The sequence below is a fragment of the Rhea americana genome, unplaced genomic scaffold (genome assembly GCF_003343005.1).
Source record: "Rhea americana isolate MKP2758 unplaced genomic scaffold, rheAme1 scaffold_26, whole genome shotgun sequence".
Taxonomy (NCBI): domain Eukaryota; kingdom Metazoa; phylum Chordata; class Aves; order Rheiformes; family Rheidae; genus Rhea; species Rhea americana.
Window position 1 is genome coordinate 4029452 of NW_028186379.1, and position 21919 is coordinate 4051370.

Genomic DNA, 21919 nt, shown 5'->3' on the forward strand with positions numbered 1-21919 from the left:
GTGAATGGTGGTAATCATAGAAAATATGAATGGGAAAGGTTTCATGGGAAAGATAAAGAATTCAGATTATSACAGAATAACTTTAAGCTGACAGAAAGACAACCCAGTGGAAATACTGGAGATGCTAAACAATTGGACTGAAGGAGAGAGGASAGATCAGGAACAGAAAGAAGGTTTGAGAACCATCATTGGCATTAGGGTACGTGAAGCTCAGCAATTCAACAAGAGAAAAACAGCAAATAAGAGGCAGGCATCCAACTGCCAAGAATACTCAGAAAAGACAGGCAGTGGGGCAAGAGCGGAGGAAGTATAAAAAAAGAAAAAAGGCCAAATAAGTGAAAAACTAGAAAAAGATAGTATCTCAAAAAGACTAAGGTATTCAGGAAGAAAGGGAGAGTGACACTATCAAAAGATACGTTCTTTTCCAGAAAAGCTCTATTCTGTTTTTGCTTCAAATGATTCCTATATAAAAGCCAGCAGACGAGGTATGAATGCAAGTGAGTATTATGGCTAAGGTGACTCGAAAAAACGCGTGCCCTAAAGCTAAGTTCCCATGAGCACAGACACCTCATTAAGTGACCTCATTTTCAGAAGTGCTGAACATCCCGCAGCTCTGCCTGACTTCATTACAYACTTTTTCAAAAGTGCCAGGCGCCCACCACTCTGGCTGACACTGCTGAGACCCCAGCAGAGTCCACTGGATGGTCAGAATGGCAGGGAACATGTCCCTTACTCAYATGCTCAACTGATGATCAAACAAACTTCACCTTTCTGCCTCATATTCTCCCTCCCTCTCCTTTTTGAAAATACTAATACAGAATCCTATTTATAGGGATATAGCTAACTGAAATAATAGAAAAATGGACTTAGTACAGTTGTAAACAGCGACTGACATCTGACCCAGCTTTGAGGACTTATAGACAATTTAGAGACAAACTCACTTTGATCATAAAAAAGACAATACTTTGATCAAAATGATGCATTATTATTGTATCCCTAAGAAAACTAACCTCATAAAACGTCAACTACATATGAAAAGAAAACGTATTATTACAGCTTAGAGAACAGCATCAGACTGGCAGCATCTTTTTGGTCGAGAGAGAGATATGAAACACACAGTAAGGCAGACTTAATACTTGACCTACATGCAGCCGTGCAATAGAAAAACTCAACACTTTTTAGTTACCCCTTTAACAATCTTCAGAAGTTTTGTAATTCAAATAGGGTGCCAGCATTCACAGCAGCATAATCAATTTGACAGCTTGTAGAGTTAACAAAACTTAAATGATTATCTAATTTCTAGAAGGATGCTTCTTCAAGATTAAGAATACGTATCTTGTGCTTTGTTTCAGGGAGAGAACGAGACTTCTCTGGTGGAATGAATAAGATAAATTCTACAATATATTTTAGAAAGAACTGTCTAATTACAAAATCTGTACTGTGTAAGTAACAAAGCARCGACATGCAAAAGTCTGCCCTTCCTCCTCTTCAGCCAGGAAGAAGGACTATCACCAGTTTCTTTCATTCTGCAATGTGCCAGCAACTCAAAGTTTCTATTTTAACTCATCTACGATTTCTGTTCAGTTATGCTCCAATGGAGAGGAAAAATTCCTATCATCGCTTTACAAAGCAGCAAAAAGACACACTGTCTTCTGTCTGCAAATGCTTCACAGAGTTCCTTAGTCTTACTTCTTTGGTTTCAACTCAGTCAGGAATTTATGCACATGCCTAACTTGAATGATAGGCTGTCACACACCTGTGGGATTACTCACATGCTTAGCCCAAGYGCACAACTTAAAGAAGGCCTTAATTTTTGACAGATCTGAGACTCAGACATTGTGCTGATTACTTGCTGCAATGTAGAAGGCAAGGGAACTTTGTGAGGAGCTGGACCATGGCATTAACCAATGTTTTGCACCTTGCCACTTTGCTGTCCTTCACACCAGCATGCTGTTCTCAAATAATGAAAATAACCATTAAAATGGCACTGACATTTGACATACTTAGCAAATGTTAATCTCACCAGTGATAGAAGGAGAAAAATAGTAGCTTTACATCTCCTCAAAACTCACAAACATGTGCTCTGTGGCCAGAAGTCAAAATTTGCTAAGCTGTTTCAGTAGCCAAACAAATTGCCTATATAGGACAAGAAACAAATAGGATTCTTGTTTCTTCACTAAGAAGGCAGTGGCACGCTGCAGCATGTTTCCCAGAAAGGGAGTAGAATCCCTGGAGGTTTTCAAAACTCAGTAAGATAAAGCTGATAAAGCTGGCTATAGCTGATGCAGGTGGAAAGCTGGACTAGATAACTTCAGAGGTCCCTGCCAAACAACATTTCTATGACTCTTATCTTCCTTTGTTCCCTACCTCATTGACAGTAAAAAGGCAAAATATAACTTCAAATAATATTTCTAACATACARCAGGCTACAAGAAGAAATTTGTTGTTGAGTATTTATTTATTTACCTATTACTGATGTAGAAATGTAATCAAATCCATTGYTTAGATAATGGTGGCTGCTAGTTACTTTCCAAGAGAAATAAAAAGTGTATGCAAAGTATCTTAATAGTATGCTAGCAAAATTAAAGACAAGTTAAGTCAAATGCACTAATAATAATAGAATAGAATAGAACAGAATAAAACACAATCACTAAATTAAAACTGTGGTAAGACATAACGTTAGTTTGCATCACGGACTAATACTAACACTGGACATAATTTCTATAATTATTTTATCAGACTGAGATTTTTGTAACAGTGTAAAGAAGCAGTTTTTACCCAATATTGCAATGAAAAACATATGTCTATAGCTAAACAGCCTCAGCAGTAAATCTCTGTAATCTTAAACTACTATCTGCATTTTGGAACTATGTAATTTTTTCCAAGGTCACTCATGCATGGAGTTCAGATGCTGAGGCCATGACTTTGTCATTACCACAAAAMTGGCATCCTACATATAGCTAACTGAATAGGAAATTATATATTTATATTCTATTAATTCATCCTGCTTTCTTATTTTTTAAAGTTTCCTTGGATAGACAGGTAATCTATCAGGCAAATTGATCTGTCTGCTGCATCAGTGTGGTGACTAGAAGGTAAGTAAAGGCATGTGCTTATTTTTTAAGTTTTTAATGAAAGTTTTCTTAGTGCAAAAAGAKGTATCATCTGCCATTTGAAATACTGGTCTCACCAGAGTCAATGGGAGTCTTCCATTAATTTTGAGTAGGCCATGTTTCTCTTATAAAAAAAAAAACTTTCATGTGCCTACTTCTTGTACCAGCTCTGGAATGGTCTAATTAAAATCACAGAATCATAGAATTGGTTGGAAGGGACCTCTGGAGATCATCTAGTCCAACTTTCCTGCTCAGCAGGGTCACCTAGAGCACGTTAGACAGGGTTGCGTCCAAGGGGGTTTTGAGTATCTCCAGAGAAGGAGACTCCAAATCACTGTAATCCTGCTAACTTTTAAGCAGGTTTCTCTCAAATATACAAAACACATAACAATGAAAAATGTAAGTCTCTGGAAAACAGTGTTCTGAGAAACAAATTTTGCATTTCAATAGTGTGCTCCAATTTTGGCAGATAGCATATAGATGATGGCTTTAAAGTCAGCAAGGTAGTTACATATAYATGTAAATGAAGTCAACAAGTTTACTCAGATCTTTAAAATTATACATGTACATGCATGTAACTCCTGTGATTCCTGCCTTGGTAGTTCCATTTCTGTAAAGACACTGTACATAATTTAGTTGCCATTATAAAAGGGTAACTTTTGCTTAGGATAGTCCTGTATCTGAAAACAGCAAAAAAGAAAACAAAGATACAGCTTCAGTACCTTTAATGCTTCAGTAAAGGTTTAATATAAAAAGATAAAATGTACAGACAATTTTTAATAAGGGTTTTAAAAGCTAGTGTTTTGTCCTAGATCAGTGCTACTTTATTAGAAAACATATTTGGAACAAAGCAAAAATAGCATCAAATATGCATTTCTGCACTACGGTCTATGCAAATCATTTTTTTTTTTTAAGGCAGACAGGAATGTTCAAAGAGCTGATAATAGTGTCTCCAACTTCTAAACCACCACTTCAAAATCAGCTTATATTGCTAAGGATCAAAAATATTATCATCTCAAAGTGATTTGGTGACCCATATAAAAAGACAAGTATATGCAAGTCTGACCTGTACTAAACACGTGAAGGATTAACCTCTACATTTGAAATCATTCCTGATGGTCTCAGTAGAGAAACTATGAAACCCAGGAGCTGTCCATTAGCAAAGCTACCTAGAGAATCTGTCCCTGACAGCCCTGCTGCACTTGCTCTACACAGAACCAGAAAATGCCAGTTTTTGCTGTTGGCCCATACAGCAATTTCTACCAGCACCTAGTACATTTACATCTTTTTTTAAATACAGAAAAGGAAAAGATCTAACAATGACACCCTGGCAAGGTCATAAGATTATTCAAATTTCAGGTATACTCACAGTATGATTTCCATATTGGAGGCTGGTATTCTTCAGCATCTAAAACAGAAATAAAAAGGGGGAATGAAATYAGTCAATTGGCCACCAGGTCAAACTGCCAGCATGCATTTTTCTGTTGTGAGACCTCAGCTTGTCAGCAAAATTCACTTTTCTTTCCCAAGAGAGATGCTAGCTCATTGACAAAACAGTTTTCTATGGGAGAGAACATAAATTTCACCACTTGTGGAGCCAAAGTGTTTTATCCAAATTAATCAAATACAAAAGGAATTAATTTCTTCCCAATTTGCATATAGTTTCTTAATTCACCAGTATTCTTATAGTAATTAACTAGAACAACTACAGAAGGAATTCTTTATTTCCTCTACTTGGCATCATAAACAGACAAATCACTACTGATTTGCAATCAGGCTTCTAACCTCTCCATTATGATTTTAAAATAAACATTAATGAATAATATATGCTTTAGCTAAAAAGATGCACAGCTCAGATTGAACTCTGATGTACAGATCTGACAGTTCCAACAACAAGATTCAGTTACACTTCTTGAACCGACAATAATATGCAATTTGCATATTCTCCAGAAACAGCATCAGCAAAAATAATAATAAAGGGTAAGAAAAGGAAACACTGGAAAAACTGCAACTGGAAACAGATGACAACTATTGCACTTATCAACCGAAGGGGCATAAAAAGGAGTTGATGATACATTCTCAGTGCAAGGGTTATGCAATGCTTCCGGGTAAACTGCTGGCAAAGGGAACCAAGCTTCTGTTTTTGAAAACATAAATGCGTATGGCATGAGCTAAAAAACCCAATCAACCASCCACCCACCCAACCACCGACAACAAACATGTTAAGAGCCAAAAGTGCAAAAGGCTCTCTGGAAGGCAGGCTAGCACCATTTGACRGCCACACTGAATACCTGACCCTGCAAGCCTCAAGAGAGCTGGAAGAAAAGCTATTGCTTCAATGTCCAGAAATTCCTGCAAAGGCCAAGCTTGAACTTTAAGAGTTAAATACACAGCTCCAAATAAGCTGCCATACACTACCTGGAAAGGGTGRGAAACCATATATTAGTTTGGCTTTCAACTGCCTTGTTGCCAAACACTTTGAAGAGTCATTTACAGTGGGTGTATTATTAACCTCCTAGTACTGTGCAAGTTAATTAAGGTGTTTGGTGTTCACTAAACTTCTACTTAAGTTATGCTAATGAAATTCAATTATAGTTGCATAGCTCATGCTCCCTATCTATTTATATACAGGCAATCACTTTAAACATATCCATGCAAAAGTTTGTTTATTAGGAATGTTAATCATTAGCTACCATCTGCCACTTTTAACTACATTGTTTTAAAGGAGGATAAAACTTAGTAGTTACCTCCGTTATTGCTTGTAATAATATTCTGTAASATTCTGCAAATATATTGATTGGGAAACCCATTCAATTTCAGTTTCAACTAAATCCACTTCAAAACTATGCCAAAATTTTGAAGTGCTTTCAGACTAAGAGTGTTACACCACACTGTAGCAATCCGGGAGTAATTAGCTTGCAAGTTCATTATACAAAAGGCTTATTTAAAATTATCTGAAGCTATTCATGAGAGCAGTGAATTTCTTCATGCAAGAGCAAACTAATTTTTTTTCCTCTCACATTATAATGGTAATATATTACTCAGTTTCTTCTATACATCTGTTGCTCCACACATAGTTCATCATAGCACAGCAATATTATCTATTAAATTACTTTGGGATACTTCTGTATGATTGCAACAGAGTTTCTGAATCTGCTTGTTAACTCAAATATATTCTTCCAATAAGATAAACTGATTGTGTTATCTCAATGTTTATCTATACTTGTGCCTTCAGAAAAGGAAATAATATTGGGAAAAACAATGAAAAAAAAAACAATGACTATTCACTGCTGCTATAGTCTTCTGAATTAATTATATAGAGCAAAGTAAACTGAACAGTGAGAGTTCAYCTGTAAGTGGCCATAAACCGCTTCATTAGCTTTAGATGGACTGATGGTGTGGAAACAGTCTAGATACAGAGCAATCATCTTGGAGGGAGTCATAAAACAAAAACTCTTGATGATTTTGTTCGATTTGTCATGGATAATCTGTCAGCCCAGGAAAGAATGAACAGAACCATTCCTCAATAGATAAAATCATTYTTAAGGGCGGCACACTCAGTGGAAAAACAGGGGTCACTGGATCCATCTTCTCTCTTACAAGGTACTGCAATATTCTGTGTGGTCCTTCCAGCTGATGCCATGTTCTTAAGTCACAGAACACTGTATAGATGATACTATTAATACTGTTTATTATCAAACTACTGTGGATGACATTGGATGGCACACATTTGTAGGGAAACAAAGAATGACTAGTTTAAACTCAACCTAGAGACAGAGGTCATGCTGATGGATCAGAGAAACATTTACTGGAGCACAGATCTCACGTCCTGTTGCAGAAGACAGGCCTGATGTACTTAACAAAAATTAATCAATCAATAAATAAATAAATCAGATTTGGCATCAGTGAGAAGCGCCTCATGTTGATCTCCCATTAAATTATCTTCTTAACATGAATTTTGATCACAACGCTTATCACAACTGTGATGGGCAGTATGTGAAAAAATCGCTYACTGGCATATTCTTAGGCGATAAACCAGGATCTCTGCTGCTGCTGTTGTTTTCTTGAAGGGTTCGCACTTTTAACAATGACTTGTTGTCTAAATTCAAGAAATGAACCAGCTGAAGATAAGATTGAAAGCAATCGCCACAGGAGAAATTGGGAGTACAAAATGAGTTATCAGTTCTCAACAAAATGTTCCAGGGCCAGCTCTGACACACCTTTCCGAGTTTAGAGAGACTCACTGAAAGAATTGCATCACGCCCAGAAGTTCATGCCTGGCTAGGTTTTTCCAAGTCTTAGGTGTACTTTATCAGAAGAGACTAACAAAACCTAACAAGCACTCATTCCTCTCCAAACTGCTAAGAGTGTAAGTGGGGGGAAAAAAATAAGGAACTAGCATGAAGAGTATTAGAGACAGTATTATCTATCAAAAGCGTGGAAACGTAACAATTTAGAAGATGAATACTTGTCAGAGCCAAGAATATAACTAGAAGTTGGTTAAATGTGAAGCAGAAAGGCAAAATGAATGGTTAATGCTGACTCTTTGGGACTATTTCAGCTACCCAGAGGTTTCTCACTGCACACTAATACATTCATAACGGATGGAAAAAAATACTGCAGAAAATTGGCAACCCGAAAGTAATACTATGGAATTGGAAAGTGGGAATGAGGAAAAGCAGATCAGTTCTTCACTTAATTTGCTTTACTCTTCACAGAGTAGAAAGAGGATGAAAAATATCCGAGGAATGAATTTTTTTTCACAAGACTGATGGAGCAATGTAGTAACTGAATAAAAGCAGAATGACCAAGGTAAAAAGACTACTGAAAACCTGGTAAAGCTTTAAGCAACCAGCTTAAAAGTAAAATTATACAAGTTTTTCTAAAGAAACATGATGACAGAAGACTCTGTAAGGGATGCTTTGTAAATGGCTAATGTTTACAGCTACTCTTAAGCAATTTCTGAAACAAAATCAGGCTTATGTTAATGATTCAGGAAACAAATTTATTGATGGACTTCAAGCCTCATTTTTTACTCTGCCTGGCTCTATATCAAAGATATACCATAGGCCATCTTTTGGGATGTGGCTGTGAAAGACACTGCAATGGCACATAATACTTTCTTAGGATGAACTGCTTTTTACTACTTCTTTGTACTTTGTGAAGATGATTACTTAATGTCAACATTTGATTCTTGGTACTACTAGCATCAGGATTGGCCAAGCTAAGGCAGATCTAATATCATAACCACCAAGTTAGCCTTTGATTTCTTTGGCTACTAAGACTGATAACGCACTGACAAGAGGAAAACTCTTGGGGGAAGATCAGAAATTATGTCACCATTAAGTATCTCTAATTTGTAAGTGGCATTTCTAATTACAACGAGAACAGTAATGTACTTCTGAACTGCAGCTATATGCCATGCCCAGTAATACATATTCTGAAAAGCATTAATGATTCCTACAGTAGTGAATATTTAAGCTGCACAGYAGCGAGACAGCTTTAGCAACAAAAGGGTCACCACAACTCGCTGCTGGTTTCTTCACAGTCGCTAGGAAAGAGGAGGAAAACATTTTTTTGCCTTTGGTCTCAGTATAGGATTATAAAAAACAATCTGCACTTCACCCTACAACTACTGCCTCAGCCTGGACTTTCTGCCATCACTGTTTGAACTTCAGACTTCCTTTCCAGTAAGGACTAATTTTAAACTTGTGACTTGTACGTGCAGTGATAAGGAAGACCCAACCGGCAAGCCACCAGCTTGCTAGCAGTGTGCAGATAAATGATTCACTAGAYGAACAAGTCCAGTAACCGATTTTTTTCATCTTCTATTGTTATTTTCAGGAYGAGAATAATAAGTATTAAGGGAAATATACAAAAGGTATTAAAATAATAAAAAGATTATGCAGTTTTACTATATACAGCATTTGCATTTTTATAATTTTGTTTTCAAAACATTAGTGCATGTTATTAAACACATTTTTCTTATTTTTATATACGTAATYATATATATAAGGGTAAGATATAAATGTTGAGTAAGAGGCCTTGGTAGGAACAGTACTTGCATTCTTCAGAGACATGCATTTTTTTTCTAATTTTTCTTCAAATAATCAGAATTATGTTATACAGTTGACTAGAATGGGGATGGAGATTAATGTGAAAGAATAATAAGGGAACGTCTTCGATAAGGCCAGTTCTCTTTCAACACATAAATCATCACTGCATTATTTAATTTTCACTGTGTGCTTAACACTTACCAATTACTGAACATTTTTTTTTCCATCTTATCTGAACACTAATGGCTAGAACAGACAATGGTGAACGGTTACTTTTATTTGTTTTACCCTCCCTCTCTCATCAATTAATATATATATATATGTGTGTACAACTATCACACATTGCACTAATTCTGCAAATTATGTTAAATAGGCAACTTTATTCTGTGCTTGCTTTTCATCTGGCATATTCATTTAGGTGTTTTGCTTGCTTGTATTATATATTATATACAGCAACTGTCCTTACAAGCATGCCTGGCTATACTTTGAGAAAGAACATTCTTTTTTATTTAAGTTGTAAATAAACATACTGTCAAATGAGAACCTCACTGTGATTTCTAAAAACTCAGTGTGCCTTTGAAGAGCAAAATTAATTCCTTAGTGATGTAGCTGTTGAAATAACTCCGTGTGTCATAAACTCTGTTTAATGTTTCATTCAGAAATGTATATTGCCTATAGAGAAGTCAGTAGATGCCAGCTTTACCACTGAAATTTCTCTTCACCAGTACATGGACAACTCCAATATGGAGTTGGACAATTCCAACTTCAATTTTAACRAGGCACTTCAACTTTCAGTATAAGGCACAGAAACAGAAATTATCAAATTGCTTATTTGCAATATAGTGTTTAATTGATATATTAATTTGGATTTTGTGTGCTTCCCATAGTGCTGTTCTCTTAAAAAAAAAAAAAAAAAGAGAGAAAAAAGTCAAAAGATGCTCACAAAAGGGGTGGAACTCTACCCTGCACAGTAATTAGTTGAAACAGCAAGTTTTTAATAAGTAAAATATAAAAAGACAGCTATTTTGTATCTTTTGCATTTGTCTATTATAAAGTTGTTATTAGAAACTACTGCTGCAAAAATAGCTTTTTTTGTCCATTCTGCAAATCACAATCTTTCTAAAGTGTGCTCTCTCTTGCTTTTGCTTCAGATTTCAAAACAGTGTCTCTTCACTATTAYATAGGTGAATAGTTCCATGAGTAATTGTTTTATGTGTATGTCTGTTTTACTAAAGTGCAGACAAAAGATTCTGTAAATACGTGAAATTAATAATTAGAAGAGTTATCAACTATCAAATGACAAAATATTATCATGAAATAAGTGAATTGCTAGATGACTTGCTCTCCAAAAGATCACAGGAGATTGGAATTATTTGAATCCATAGCTAAACTTGCAGAACAAAAGATGAAAAAGAGCCGTGCAATTGGTGAGTGATGTCCAGATAGCTATGACCATCATAGCAATATTCCATTTAACTAAAAATTCTGCCTTTCTATTCTGTAATATTTGTAAAGAAAATTGTAATGAAAACTGCTGAAAGACTGAATCCTACATTTCTAAAATTTTGAAATGGAAAAAGGGAACAAACACAATTCTCTATAGCCACAGGAAAAATGTAAAAGGGAAGGGTATTTGTACARTCCTCCTTTTTGTCTTTCTTAGAGTCAATATGTAGGGCAGTCCTGGTAAACAGCCTCCTCCAGACAGCAAATCACATCACGCAACAGAGATTAATTTTAGCTGATGTGAATAGTCTGAACACTYTAAATACGTTCAGGGAAATGCGTATGGTTTAAGAGTCTATAGTGGTATTCACTCTACCTAATTTTAGGCAGGTCCTTTTTAACACTGAATCACTTTGAAACTATTTGACTTCTGATGGCATTTAAGAATCTRTATGATTTAGGTGCTTATGAATATTTTTACAGCAAAAATTAAGAATTCCTTAACCCAAGTCATTAGAGCTTTGTATTAATAAACTAAAAGGAAGATGCAGGAAAAAAAAAATTACAAAACTTGTTTGCTAGACATCTGTCTTAGCTAATGGTTTCCACTACATTTAATCTGGTCACCAAAATTAAGCCTCAATGCTTGCTAGTATTATCTATTTTAAAAGTAAAGCCAGCATAATTAAAATATAACACATTTATTTTCACATTTTCATATTTTTAATCTAGAAACCAGAGGTATCAAGATATTAAAATGGCACAATTAGGGCTCTGCATGACTGAGAGATTGATGTTTCATTGGTAGGAATAAATAAATGACATAAGTTAAATTGCRCTACATTAGTGGACCTCATATCTTCTGCAGATACACTTTTGCTTCTAACTAATGGCCAGTTAGCTCCTGGCTAAAAATTAAGGCCAGATAATCAGCTGGCATACATGAGAGCAGCTCCATGAGAGTAATTTTATCACTGTGCAGCATGTGGCAACGTTCTTCCAGTCATTTACTTATGGCAATTTAAAAAAAACAGCAAAAAGTTAATTCTCTGACCAGTGATCCCTGGACTCTACAGAGCAACCTATGCACTATATGAAAAGGCATGTGACTCAAATAATTGCAAAAATGCCAAAAAACGCTATTAAAAGGGTCACTGTAATCACGATGAAGTATTTCAATTAGAACGTTTCTGTTGAAATAGTGTCAGCACATTCCCAGTTCCAGAAATGCTCTCATAAATTGACCCGATGCCCGTTTATCCGGCTTGTCAAAAGAGGCAGTACATTTCCTGAAAACGTATTAACATTTAGCAAAATCCAAATCATGGCTTTTGGTAACTCTGTTATTTTTGGCATGTGTCATCTCATCCTCTTCTCTAACCAATGGCACAATGYTTTCTTTTGACTCTTGAAGGGTATAAGAGGCGGCCCTATTCCCGTAGCAGATTACAGAAGCTCTCCAACAGCTTTTCAGCTCATCTCAGGCTTTCCCATCTAGCCTCATATTCAGATTTCTACGGACACAGAAATTTAAGTATTTTTAAAGGCCAGCACTGCAGATTCAGAATCAGGTGGAAACCTAGTAATTCCTATCACCCAGTAAAGCCACGCGACTTAGAGAATTTAAGTTGGAATTCATAAAGATTCGAAAACACACTGTGCTCAGTCCTAGGGCTACTCATATATTAGGAACCATGCTGAACTCTGCAGCTTGCACGCAGCTTCGAGCCTCGGACATCAGAGATAAAAACTACTGTGCCATGCAGAACAAGCTTAATGACAAGAAGAGTAAAAGGCTGGCAAACAATTAGAGCTCTGGCACCCTTTACCGATCCTGCAGTAGTTGCTGCAATATTTGCTTCTATATATCAGAGCACGAAAACCAGGAAAAACAACCTCCACCTGCAAACTATGCTAAACATGCTCGCTACTTTTTGATAGAATTCTGAACAATCACGGCTCCTAAGAGAACAGGCTGTATTTTATCTGTGTGCTTCCTCTTTGTACGAAAATAAGACAAATCCCTCTTAATTCTTTTTTGTTGGACAGTTCTGCCTGAATGTGTCAATTACATTCAAAGACAGTTTAATTATTATTTTATGTGAATTCAGCTTCTCAATCCTCAGTTTATCATGTTTCTAAAAACAGCTTTGAGTTATTTTTAAAGATATGCACTGTTGTTGCAACTTTGAACAAACTCTCTGATTCATCCCACTAAACACCTTGTTTAAAGTCAAAAAATTATGACTAAGGCCGTGGCTTTGGTAAATTTATGTATTTGGTATATTTGGAATATTTAACCTATTTCATGGTAGAAGTACAGGAAAAAGAAGCAAATTCATCAAAAGATTACCAAACATGTCTGCTATAGGCTAACAGCAGTTAAGCAATAACCAACCAATATTCAGTGCAATATCAATAATCAAGTACACTTGCTACTGTGATTTATTTCTTCAGGATGATAACATTTTAGAAGTCAAAGACTTCTCTTGCTTTCTGTGTTGGCCAATATCTATGGCTGATTTGTATGAGCTAGCACAGCCTCTTCTTTGAATAGCAAATGAGTCAGAGTTCCTTTAAATGGACATGATCATCACATAATCATAGCCTTAAATATGAAACTAAAGTGAATGCACAGCAGAACTCCAAAAGCAATTTGTCTGCGTGTCTGCTTTCCTAGAGCACGTGCAAAGATATGAGACTGCTGACAGATCAACAGCTACGGACACAAAAAAAGATGTTTTACATCAGTTGTCTCCCAGTAATGTAAGTAAGAAGAGTTTTGTTCCTCTGATAAAACACTAGTTTTCATCTAACAAAACACAGTTCATATTCAATTATATTTCTATTTATAAAGAAAGAATGTGTATATTCATGCTCAAAGACTCAAAATTGCCAACATAGTTAGATGAATGTTATTTTGGAGCATGAAGAGAAAAGAAAGCAAGCTCAACTCAATCCTCCAAAAAGAAATCAGTAAATCTCCAAAAGGATACAACGCATTTTTTAAGCTAAAGGAAATAGTTTGTGCTGAGTAAGAACTGCAGTTCTTAGTAGTAGCCACTATTCTGCTCTTTTCCTCCCATCTCAGAAGGCAGGAAAGCTAGGTAAAATGATGAACCAGTATTCTCATTTCTAGAACCACTAGAGCCAGGATGGTGATGATATTAAATCTTGTAAGAGACCGACACGAGAAAGGTTTTTTAGATTTTCATACTTCTCCTATGAGTTTGTTATAACATTCAGCAAAGCCTGTCACAGCTTGTCAGATTATTCTCATAGCTACATCTCACAAAATATAGATCTTCTCCAGGATCCAGAGGCTAAAGTTGCTGGTTGTCTGTGGGTTTATTCAGCAATACCAAAGYTTCGTAACTAATGACTGAGGCAGTGTGTTCTCCTTTAAACCACTCCAAATGAAAGCTAAGTTTCTGCCAATTTTTTGCTTCATTTCATCAACAYTATTTGATGCTCGCAGCAAGACAGTAAGCAACTATGCCAGCTTCATGCACCAGGAACTGTGAAAATATTGTGCAATGATAACACATATATTTACTTCAAACTTTTACTTCCGCTTGTGCTTGTTATTTTTAAGGATAGTTAAAGATAAACCAGGTTGAGAGAGCAAATATGCCTACCGATGAGAGCAAAAAATAGACCTGAATATTAAAAAGAAACATCTCAAAAGGCAAGTACAGTGAGACATAAAACCAATTTGTAAGATAAAAACTTACCATTTTACCATTTACTATTGCTGTCTGATGGCATTCAATATAGCTTGAAATTCATTAATATGCTAAGTAATGTAACTATCGTGCATGTATACAAAATTAATTCTATTAATTTCTACATTAGAAAAATCTACTGAAAGAGGAGAATAATTGTAATACAGTCTTACCCATCTGTGGAAAAGGCACAGCAAAACCACTCCAAGCCTCAGAAGAATAATTATCCCACGAGACTTGCACCTCCTGGGAATGCCCATTATTGTGTTAGGAGAGCATAAAACTGACAGCTATTCAGAAAGGCCTCTAGAGCAATTGTGCCTTAGCTCTACCACTTATCTTACTGTGTCATCTGTTTAGAACATCCACCAGCATCCAACTAACTTACCAATATTATAGTTCTTTTTTACAAGTTAGCTGCAAATGTTTCTTTTATAGTGTATAATTTTAGTAGCGTATAATTTTAGTAACAGACTGAATGTTTGAAAAATGCTTATGCATCTCAAATAAAAAGCTATTCAAATCTAAATGGTTTTATAGAGTAATAATATTTAATTTTGATCTGCCTAGTAACCGCTGATTGCCCTAGCCAGATTAGGTGGAACTCCAAATGAGACAGCAGCAAAGCATTCTATTACCATTAAATATTCTCATTGCGGTAGCATTTGGAACCCCAAATCAAGTCTGGTGCTGTGTCCAACTGCTAACGTGTACAGTTTAAAAATAAAACACAGCAGTTGCCGACCTAAAAGTGTTTGTGATTGCAGCGTACGGCAACCATCCAACAGATAAAAGCGAACGGGATGGGAAAGCAAAAGGGTAACCAAAGGGCCATCCATGTCAGCGTAGTAGGTATCAGCCACAGTGCATCTTCCCCAGTCTAGCTTCAACTGAATTTAGCACAGATGATGGTCTTAAAAAACAAAAATTTAAGAGCCATGGAGCATCACGCAAACACACCAYGGACAACTTCACTTGATTTATTATTAAATTAGGAAGCACCATTAAATAAATGTTAAGAAAAACAGTGGAGATTTAGTTCCTTCTGAGAGCATGAGAAAAAATAACCTTAGTACATTTATGATATATTTTTATTGAAGTGACATAGCATGTAAGTAACAAAATATCCTGGATCAAAGTTTTTTAATAACTTATTTCTACTGACCAGTAAATTATTCAAAAGGAAACTGCAGCTCATGGGGAGAATATCCTTCCCTCCTTAATTTGCATGAGACTGTATTCTCAAAGACATGCCTWTACCCTACTGTTTAACAGCTGATTTCAGTACATAGTTTTATTTAATGCCAGTCAATTTACTTACACAGTTGCAGTGCAAAATCTAGTTCAGGGTCCCTAACTGGTAAAYATTTTCAATACAGAAATGCTTTTTTCTTTTACACATCCTGTAAAATAATTTATGGTCTTGTAAAACTGCATTTCCTTCCAGTTTCTCACTCATTTAGGTCCAAAAATCAGTCCCCACTGGAGTGAGCAGGCCAGATTTGAAAGCAGTCACCTATATCTGATGAGGCAACACAAGGCACACTATTAGTGCCATCAGCCAGTGAAATTCAGGAGAATGCTGAATTTTTGTCACAGACAATTTATGGTGACATAACAGTTGGCTAAAAGGAGATTTGAAATGTGAACTTCCATCTAGAGACTGGTCATGTGTAAAAGCACTGATGAAATATCAAAAGTGAGTTGGTGCTTCATGATCATTAGTTGCAAATCACGCCATCTCAAGAAACATATTATAGGCGCCTTTAATAGAGTAACAAAGATTTATATGAATGCTAATCTCCAAATACTCACTTGAAAATACTCCAATGGTTTTATAACAATGGAAAAGATGAGTGATTAAGTGCCAAAGTGGTTTGTTTGATGCCAGCTCTGAAGAAAGCCTTTGCAGCCTTTATAATTTCTCTTAGACAGACTCAATTTTAAGTGGCATTTCTTCAAAATACAGGTATCCTTTTACACCAGTTTTGACTGATTTCAGAGCTGTGCTCTGACTACTGCTGCAGCTGTACAGAAGTATTAGCCCTAGCAGGCATACTACTTTTTAACCTAGACCAGTGCACTACATCCCTGCACCACTGATCTGCATCTGAAGCACTGTCTTCATTTTCTRTCCAATAGCTTACAAATACTCACATGGTTTATTTAAAAGATGCTGCAAAATATGTATTAGCTTTATATTTATCAGAAAATTAATGTAAGTAGGAATAAAGTAGCATAACCAGTCCTACAGCGACAGCTCCTAGGAGGTAGAAAATGAATGCAACCTACAGCCAAGTGAATCTCAGTCATACTAGAACTTGGTAAAAATTTCAGTATCAAAGTGCCAAACTTTGGCTGATAAAATTGTCATTGCTCCATTGATTTCAGTAGGGTGGGTGTGATTTATTATGGTCAAAGAGTTGTCCAGAATTATATATAAGCATCTCAAGCTCAGAAACACTTAGTCCCAATAGTTATAGGGTTAATACAGCAGATGGTTCTCACATTCCTCTCAGTAATCTTAGTATCAAAAACTGGAATGTACTCTATTTCACATTAAAGTAACAAGTGCTCACATTTAACAATTTTAATAATTTTATTCATGCACTATATAATAGCAACCAGAGCCTGACACTCACTGATCTGTCCCTGACAGTCCAGAACTCCTGCCTTCCGAAAGGCATTTGATTTTTGTATCCATGCCCAGATCTGTAGAAGTATTCACCTATGTCGGAATTTACATGAACCACTGAAGTGATAAAGATTAAAATGACCTACAGAACTACAGAAGTACATTCCTGAGCTTCTCAAACCATGCATTGGATGATCCAGGTTCAGCTGATCACTGAAATATCTAGCCTGGTAAGAAATGAAAACCCATTAAACCTCTTAAAAATGCCAAGCTAAAAAACTACCAAAATCTCAGACTAGAAATAGTGTCAAGTTCTTTAAAATTCAAAAGCTCTGACCAAAGACCACCTTTAAAGAATCAGATTTTAAAATGGATCAGTGGATACATTTAAGCTGAAAAGGTTCAGCAGGAATCTTCTCAATATGCTCAGATATATTTACCTGCACATATAGATGTGCCTATCTGCCTTATCTACCCTATATATTCATTAGAATGTATATTTTATTTTTGAAAGCATGGCCTGTCCATGCCACCTCACACATTCATTGCTATTGATATTTTGATCTTTTAGTGGATTTTTGACGAAAGCATATACAGAATAATCAGTACGTTTTCTTCCTTCTTTTTTGCTTCCTGACTTCCAAAATAAACTTTGAGTTTTTATCAATTTTATATTTGTAGTTTCACATGTCCAGCTAGACAACAGAACAACAACGACACAACCCAGAAACATATTAGGAATGCTGATATTTAGGAATGAAAAGGGATGCCTGTGCAATTACAGGATAATACAGAGACTTCAGATACTGAGTTTAATTTCTAACTCTTCCATTCGCTCCATGTTACCTTGAGGCAGAAATATAATCTTTTTTATCTTTTTATCTAACTCTTCATGTTTATAACAGAGAGAAAAACAACACAACCCTTCTTCTAGTCTCTCGGAGGCAGAAAGCTTTTTTGAGGAYTGAACTACCTTGCACCAAACTTATGTGCAGCAACAGAATCCCAGTTTTGGATCCGACCTTTAGCCAATAGGATAAAACGAACAACAAATACTGCGGCTACTACGAATAATAGAGCACATTGCAAAAACAAGCCACCTTGTACACTGGAACGAAGCAGGGGTAGGGTAGAAAGAGAAGGGAGAGAGAAGTAAACAAATCCAACGTTCAGTGCAAAGTTCAGCGGAATAAATACTTCTTGTCTGACAAAAGTAACACCGTGGGGCTGTAGGGCCCCAGCCGAGGCACAGAAATCAGTTTAGTTGTTGAGAGCTTCCTTCAGGAGTGATATGAGGAAGGAAACTGCTATTGCATTATGTGTTGAAATGCGTCTCAGGGGCTTTCCTTGAACATTYGCGGACTGAGAGCTCTGTAGCAGGCAGGGGCACCAGCAGCATGGAGGCACGCTTCCAGCTGACGTCTCCCAGCCGCACAGGTGGGACTTTCCCCACTGATTTTAGCCAGCAGCCTCTCCTATTCCATGGCAGTGGCAGCAAGAAATTGTAGGGATGTGGAAGCAGASGGAAATCAAGAAAGAGCTTGGGTGGTTGTGCTTGAACCTGGCTGTACATTCAAAAAATGATGGCTCCATACCCCTGGCTCAAAGCACCAAAGGAGGGATAGCAGRAGAGAAAGGAAGAAAATAGCCCACCTTGACTCCCTGTCCTAGCTGTGGTCCATGTCAGAGCAGCCTCTCCTCTGTGTGAGCCAGCAGTGCGACAGCAGGACTATACATAAGAATTTGCTGGATCACATCTATGCCTACCAGCTACCCTCTAACTAAAGACTTYGATGTGGTTGCTGATCTCTTGCACCACCTGTTCTGTTTAACGGTGTGACTGGGCCTCAGTGGACACCACAGCATTTCAGCTCATTCCGTAAGTGCTTCTGTAGGCTGGATTATTCCCATTTCACCACCTGCTTCTGAGGGCCTTAAATTCTGACCACTGAGGTGAGTATTTTCAGCCAGCATCTTCACTACATTAAATGCTTATTATCACTCCCAGAACTCTTTTCATTAACTAAACATTTCTCTACACTCTTTTAAGCTGAAACCACCACTTCTACTTAATGGAATAGCAATTAACTTGAAATACTTGGCTTTTTACTGCAATGCATCACTCTTTCAAAGTCTGATATGCTAATAAAAATTGTATGCTAACATAATGTATAAAATATCATCTCTGATTTTGAACTAAACCAAGATTTATTGGCTCCAGCAGTGCAATACTGATCTGGCCAATGAATATTAATGTATTAACTTAGGTAGCACAGTCTTACGCCATCAGGGAACTAAATCAGAGTGGAACAGTACATACAACATTATGCATGAGAAAGTCTCAGTATTCTATTTCAACAGGATTTTAGTTTTACTTAAATCTGAACGTAGTTCTAGATTGAAAGAAAACTTGATKTTTTTTTTCTGTCTGGCAGCTCTCCACCTTCATAACAAATTTGCTTCAGCCACCAGTAAAGAGATTAACTGGAAATGCCACAAACAAAAATCCCAAGTTCTTTTATTTCTTCTAATGCATCATTACCAATTTCATGATGCTAGCAGAACAAATTATGTTCTTGGTCATATCCCTACAACCCACCTCTCTCCTGATTATGCTACTAATACTTATCCAGCTCCTCAGAAAAATGCAAATCTGTACACTTATGTCTGTAGGGATAGTGGTACAAAATCATTGCAGCAAAAATACTCCTTTACCTCAATGATGCTTAAACTCCAAAGCCTTGCACTGGTGTGGATAAACATAAATTAACAGTAATGTTTAAATGTTAAACTGCTGTTGAGAAACCTCCACCCAAAATTTAGCCAGCAAATAGTCTTGCTAGGCTCCATACAGTGCTACATCCATCTCTTTCATCTGAAAAAGGAAGTTGATGCAATGCAAGATGACATGAGAAAGTGATGATTGATTTAGCTCCTCATGAATAACTGAGTATTGACTAAATCCATGAAAGAACAGATAAGTATAGGAAGTAACTGAAGTATTGAGATGAAATCCCCTGCCTCCCCCCCCCCAAAAAAAAAAAATCCAAGCATGAGGGAACAGAAAAAAGAAGAAAAAAAACCCAGTATGAAACAAAATCTCAACTTGCTACACAGTTCAGGTATCACTTCACAATTTCAAGTAGTTCTGTTTTCTTTTTCCAAGTTGGAAAAGGCCATTCCTACCTTACCCTTTTTAAAAAAGTTATTGTTATATATCCAGTTTTAGCTCCATTTATTATTCATTCACAGATTTGGCATTTCATCCTGCAAACAACCTGTTCTTGAAATTTTTTGGAAATGTCTCTTGTGACCTTTGGGATGTTTTCTTAAAAGAGGTATAATTCTGAAATACAGTTCAGATTAGCAGCAGACCCTACACACTGATGTCACACTGGGTAAACYGAATTAAGGTCAAGGCCAACTGTTCTTTTGTTATATTCTGGTAGTGAAAACTAACCCAAGAATAAGTCATAGCAGCTTGAATAAGAAATAGAGTTAATGAAATAGTTGATACTTGTCCTGTCACTAATGCATTATGAAACTAAGAGATATGTCAAGAGTTTGATTTGAAAAAGCTTTCATATTTATTGATTCTATTGAAACTCTTTGTTACTAATAAAATGACTAGAACCACAAACACTTGAATTAAATATATATAAGTAAAAGTTAGAAGTATCAYGTGCAAAAAGTTGTAAGAAATAAAAGTGAGCAGAAGAGGAAGACCAAATACCTGTCTAATCCTGACATGCTACTTCCAACAGCGGCCAGCAGCATGTGGTCAGGGAGAGAGTTTAGGAGCAGGGCCACTGACCTGAAGGAGGTTCCTCCCCACATTACAGCACAAAAGCTGCATCGTAACCTGCTCTCTATAGGCTGCTTAGGACATAAACATAAATCAGTATATAATCAGACATAAACATAAATCAGTATCCACACTGAATAAGCAAATGAAAAGTACAWGTGTGCATTACTTTCTCATCAGATTTAATCAGCTGCCATTATTTGGTCTCTAAAGTAAAACATAAACCAACTGCAGAGAGGTTSACTTCCTGTAGTTCCATATATGCCACTGTAACTCCTCTGAAATCAAGATCAGACTGTGGTAAAACTGGCCAAGTATTACGGTGAACCAAGCCAATTCCTTCAAACAACACAACCATTTACACTAGCATCTTACTGTAATACATATTTGTAATAGAGCACCTAGTGAGATAAATCAGTCATATTGTAAATAGCCATCAGGGATATGGAAAGTAAGTTTCTCATGAGCTGCTTCATGTGTACAAAAGCAGGTGACTGAAGTGATATATCTTCATCTGGTACTCCTCTGCCCTTTAGGGAGGGAGAGAGGATCTTCATACTCCTGTGTCCTTTAATGAACACCTAACYTGCAGATGTGCTTCCTCTGCAAACAGCACTTTCCTCAGTTAAAAAGGCCACAGAGGAGGAGTATAAAAGCATTGCTCGGTCACTATGGATTAACATCAGGAAGGTCAAAGCCCAGCTACAGGCAAATTAACCAGACCTGTAAAGGGTAACAAGAATGGATTCTAAGGTGTGCTAGTGGCAGAAGGAAGTTTAGGGAAAATGTGGGTCCACCAACGCACTCACAGACAGGCAATATAGAAAAGGCTGCCTCTACACCTCGGCATGTACTGCTAACTTTTGGGAAGGAGATGGGCAGTTGACAGTGGGGAAGCAASACGTTAGGATTTGTCAGAAAAGCTGAATATACTTATTCAAAGACCTGGGGCTGAACGGGATATATCCAAGCATGCTGACAGAGTCAGCTGATGCGACTGCGTGGCCATGATCTATGGCACATGATCACAGTAGGTCCCCAAAAACCGAAAGAACACGAATATTGAACTGAGTTTAAGAAAGGCAAAAAGGATGCTGAGAAGAAGAATCAGCCAGTCAGCCTCACCTCAAGCCCTGGAA

General features: G+C 36.7%; 1 protein-coding gene across 1 annotated transcript in view; it reads right to left on the reverse strand.

The window, feature by feature from the left end:
• Positions 1-21919, reverse strand: part of CHN2 (chimerin 2) — a 132596-nt gene that overhangs the window by 90969 nt on the left and 19708 nt on the right. Inside the window, exon 3 of the mRNA XM_085307621.1 lies at positions 4483-4521. Coding sequence (XP_085163747.1) covers positions 4483-4521 — 39 coding nt within the window. The remainder of the gene's footprint in view (positions 1-4482; positions 4522-21919) is intronic.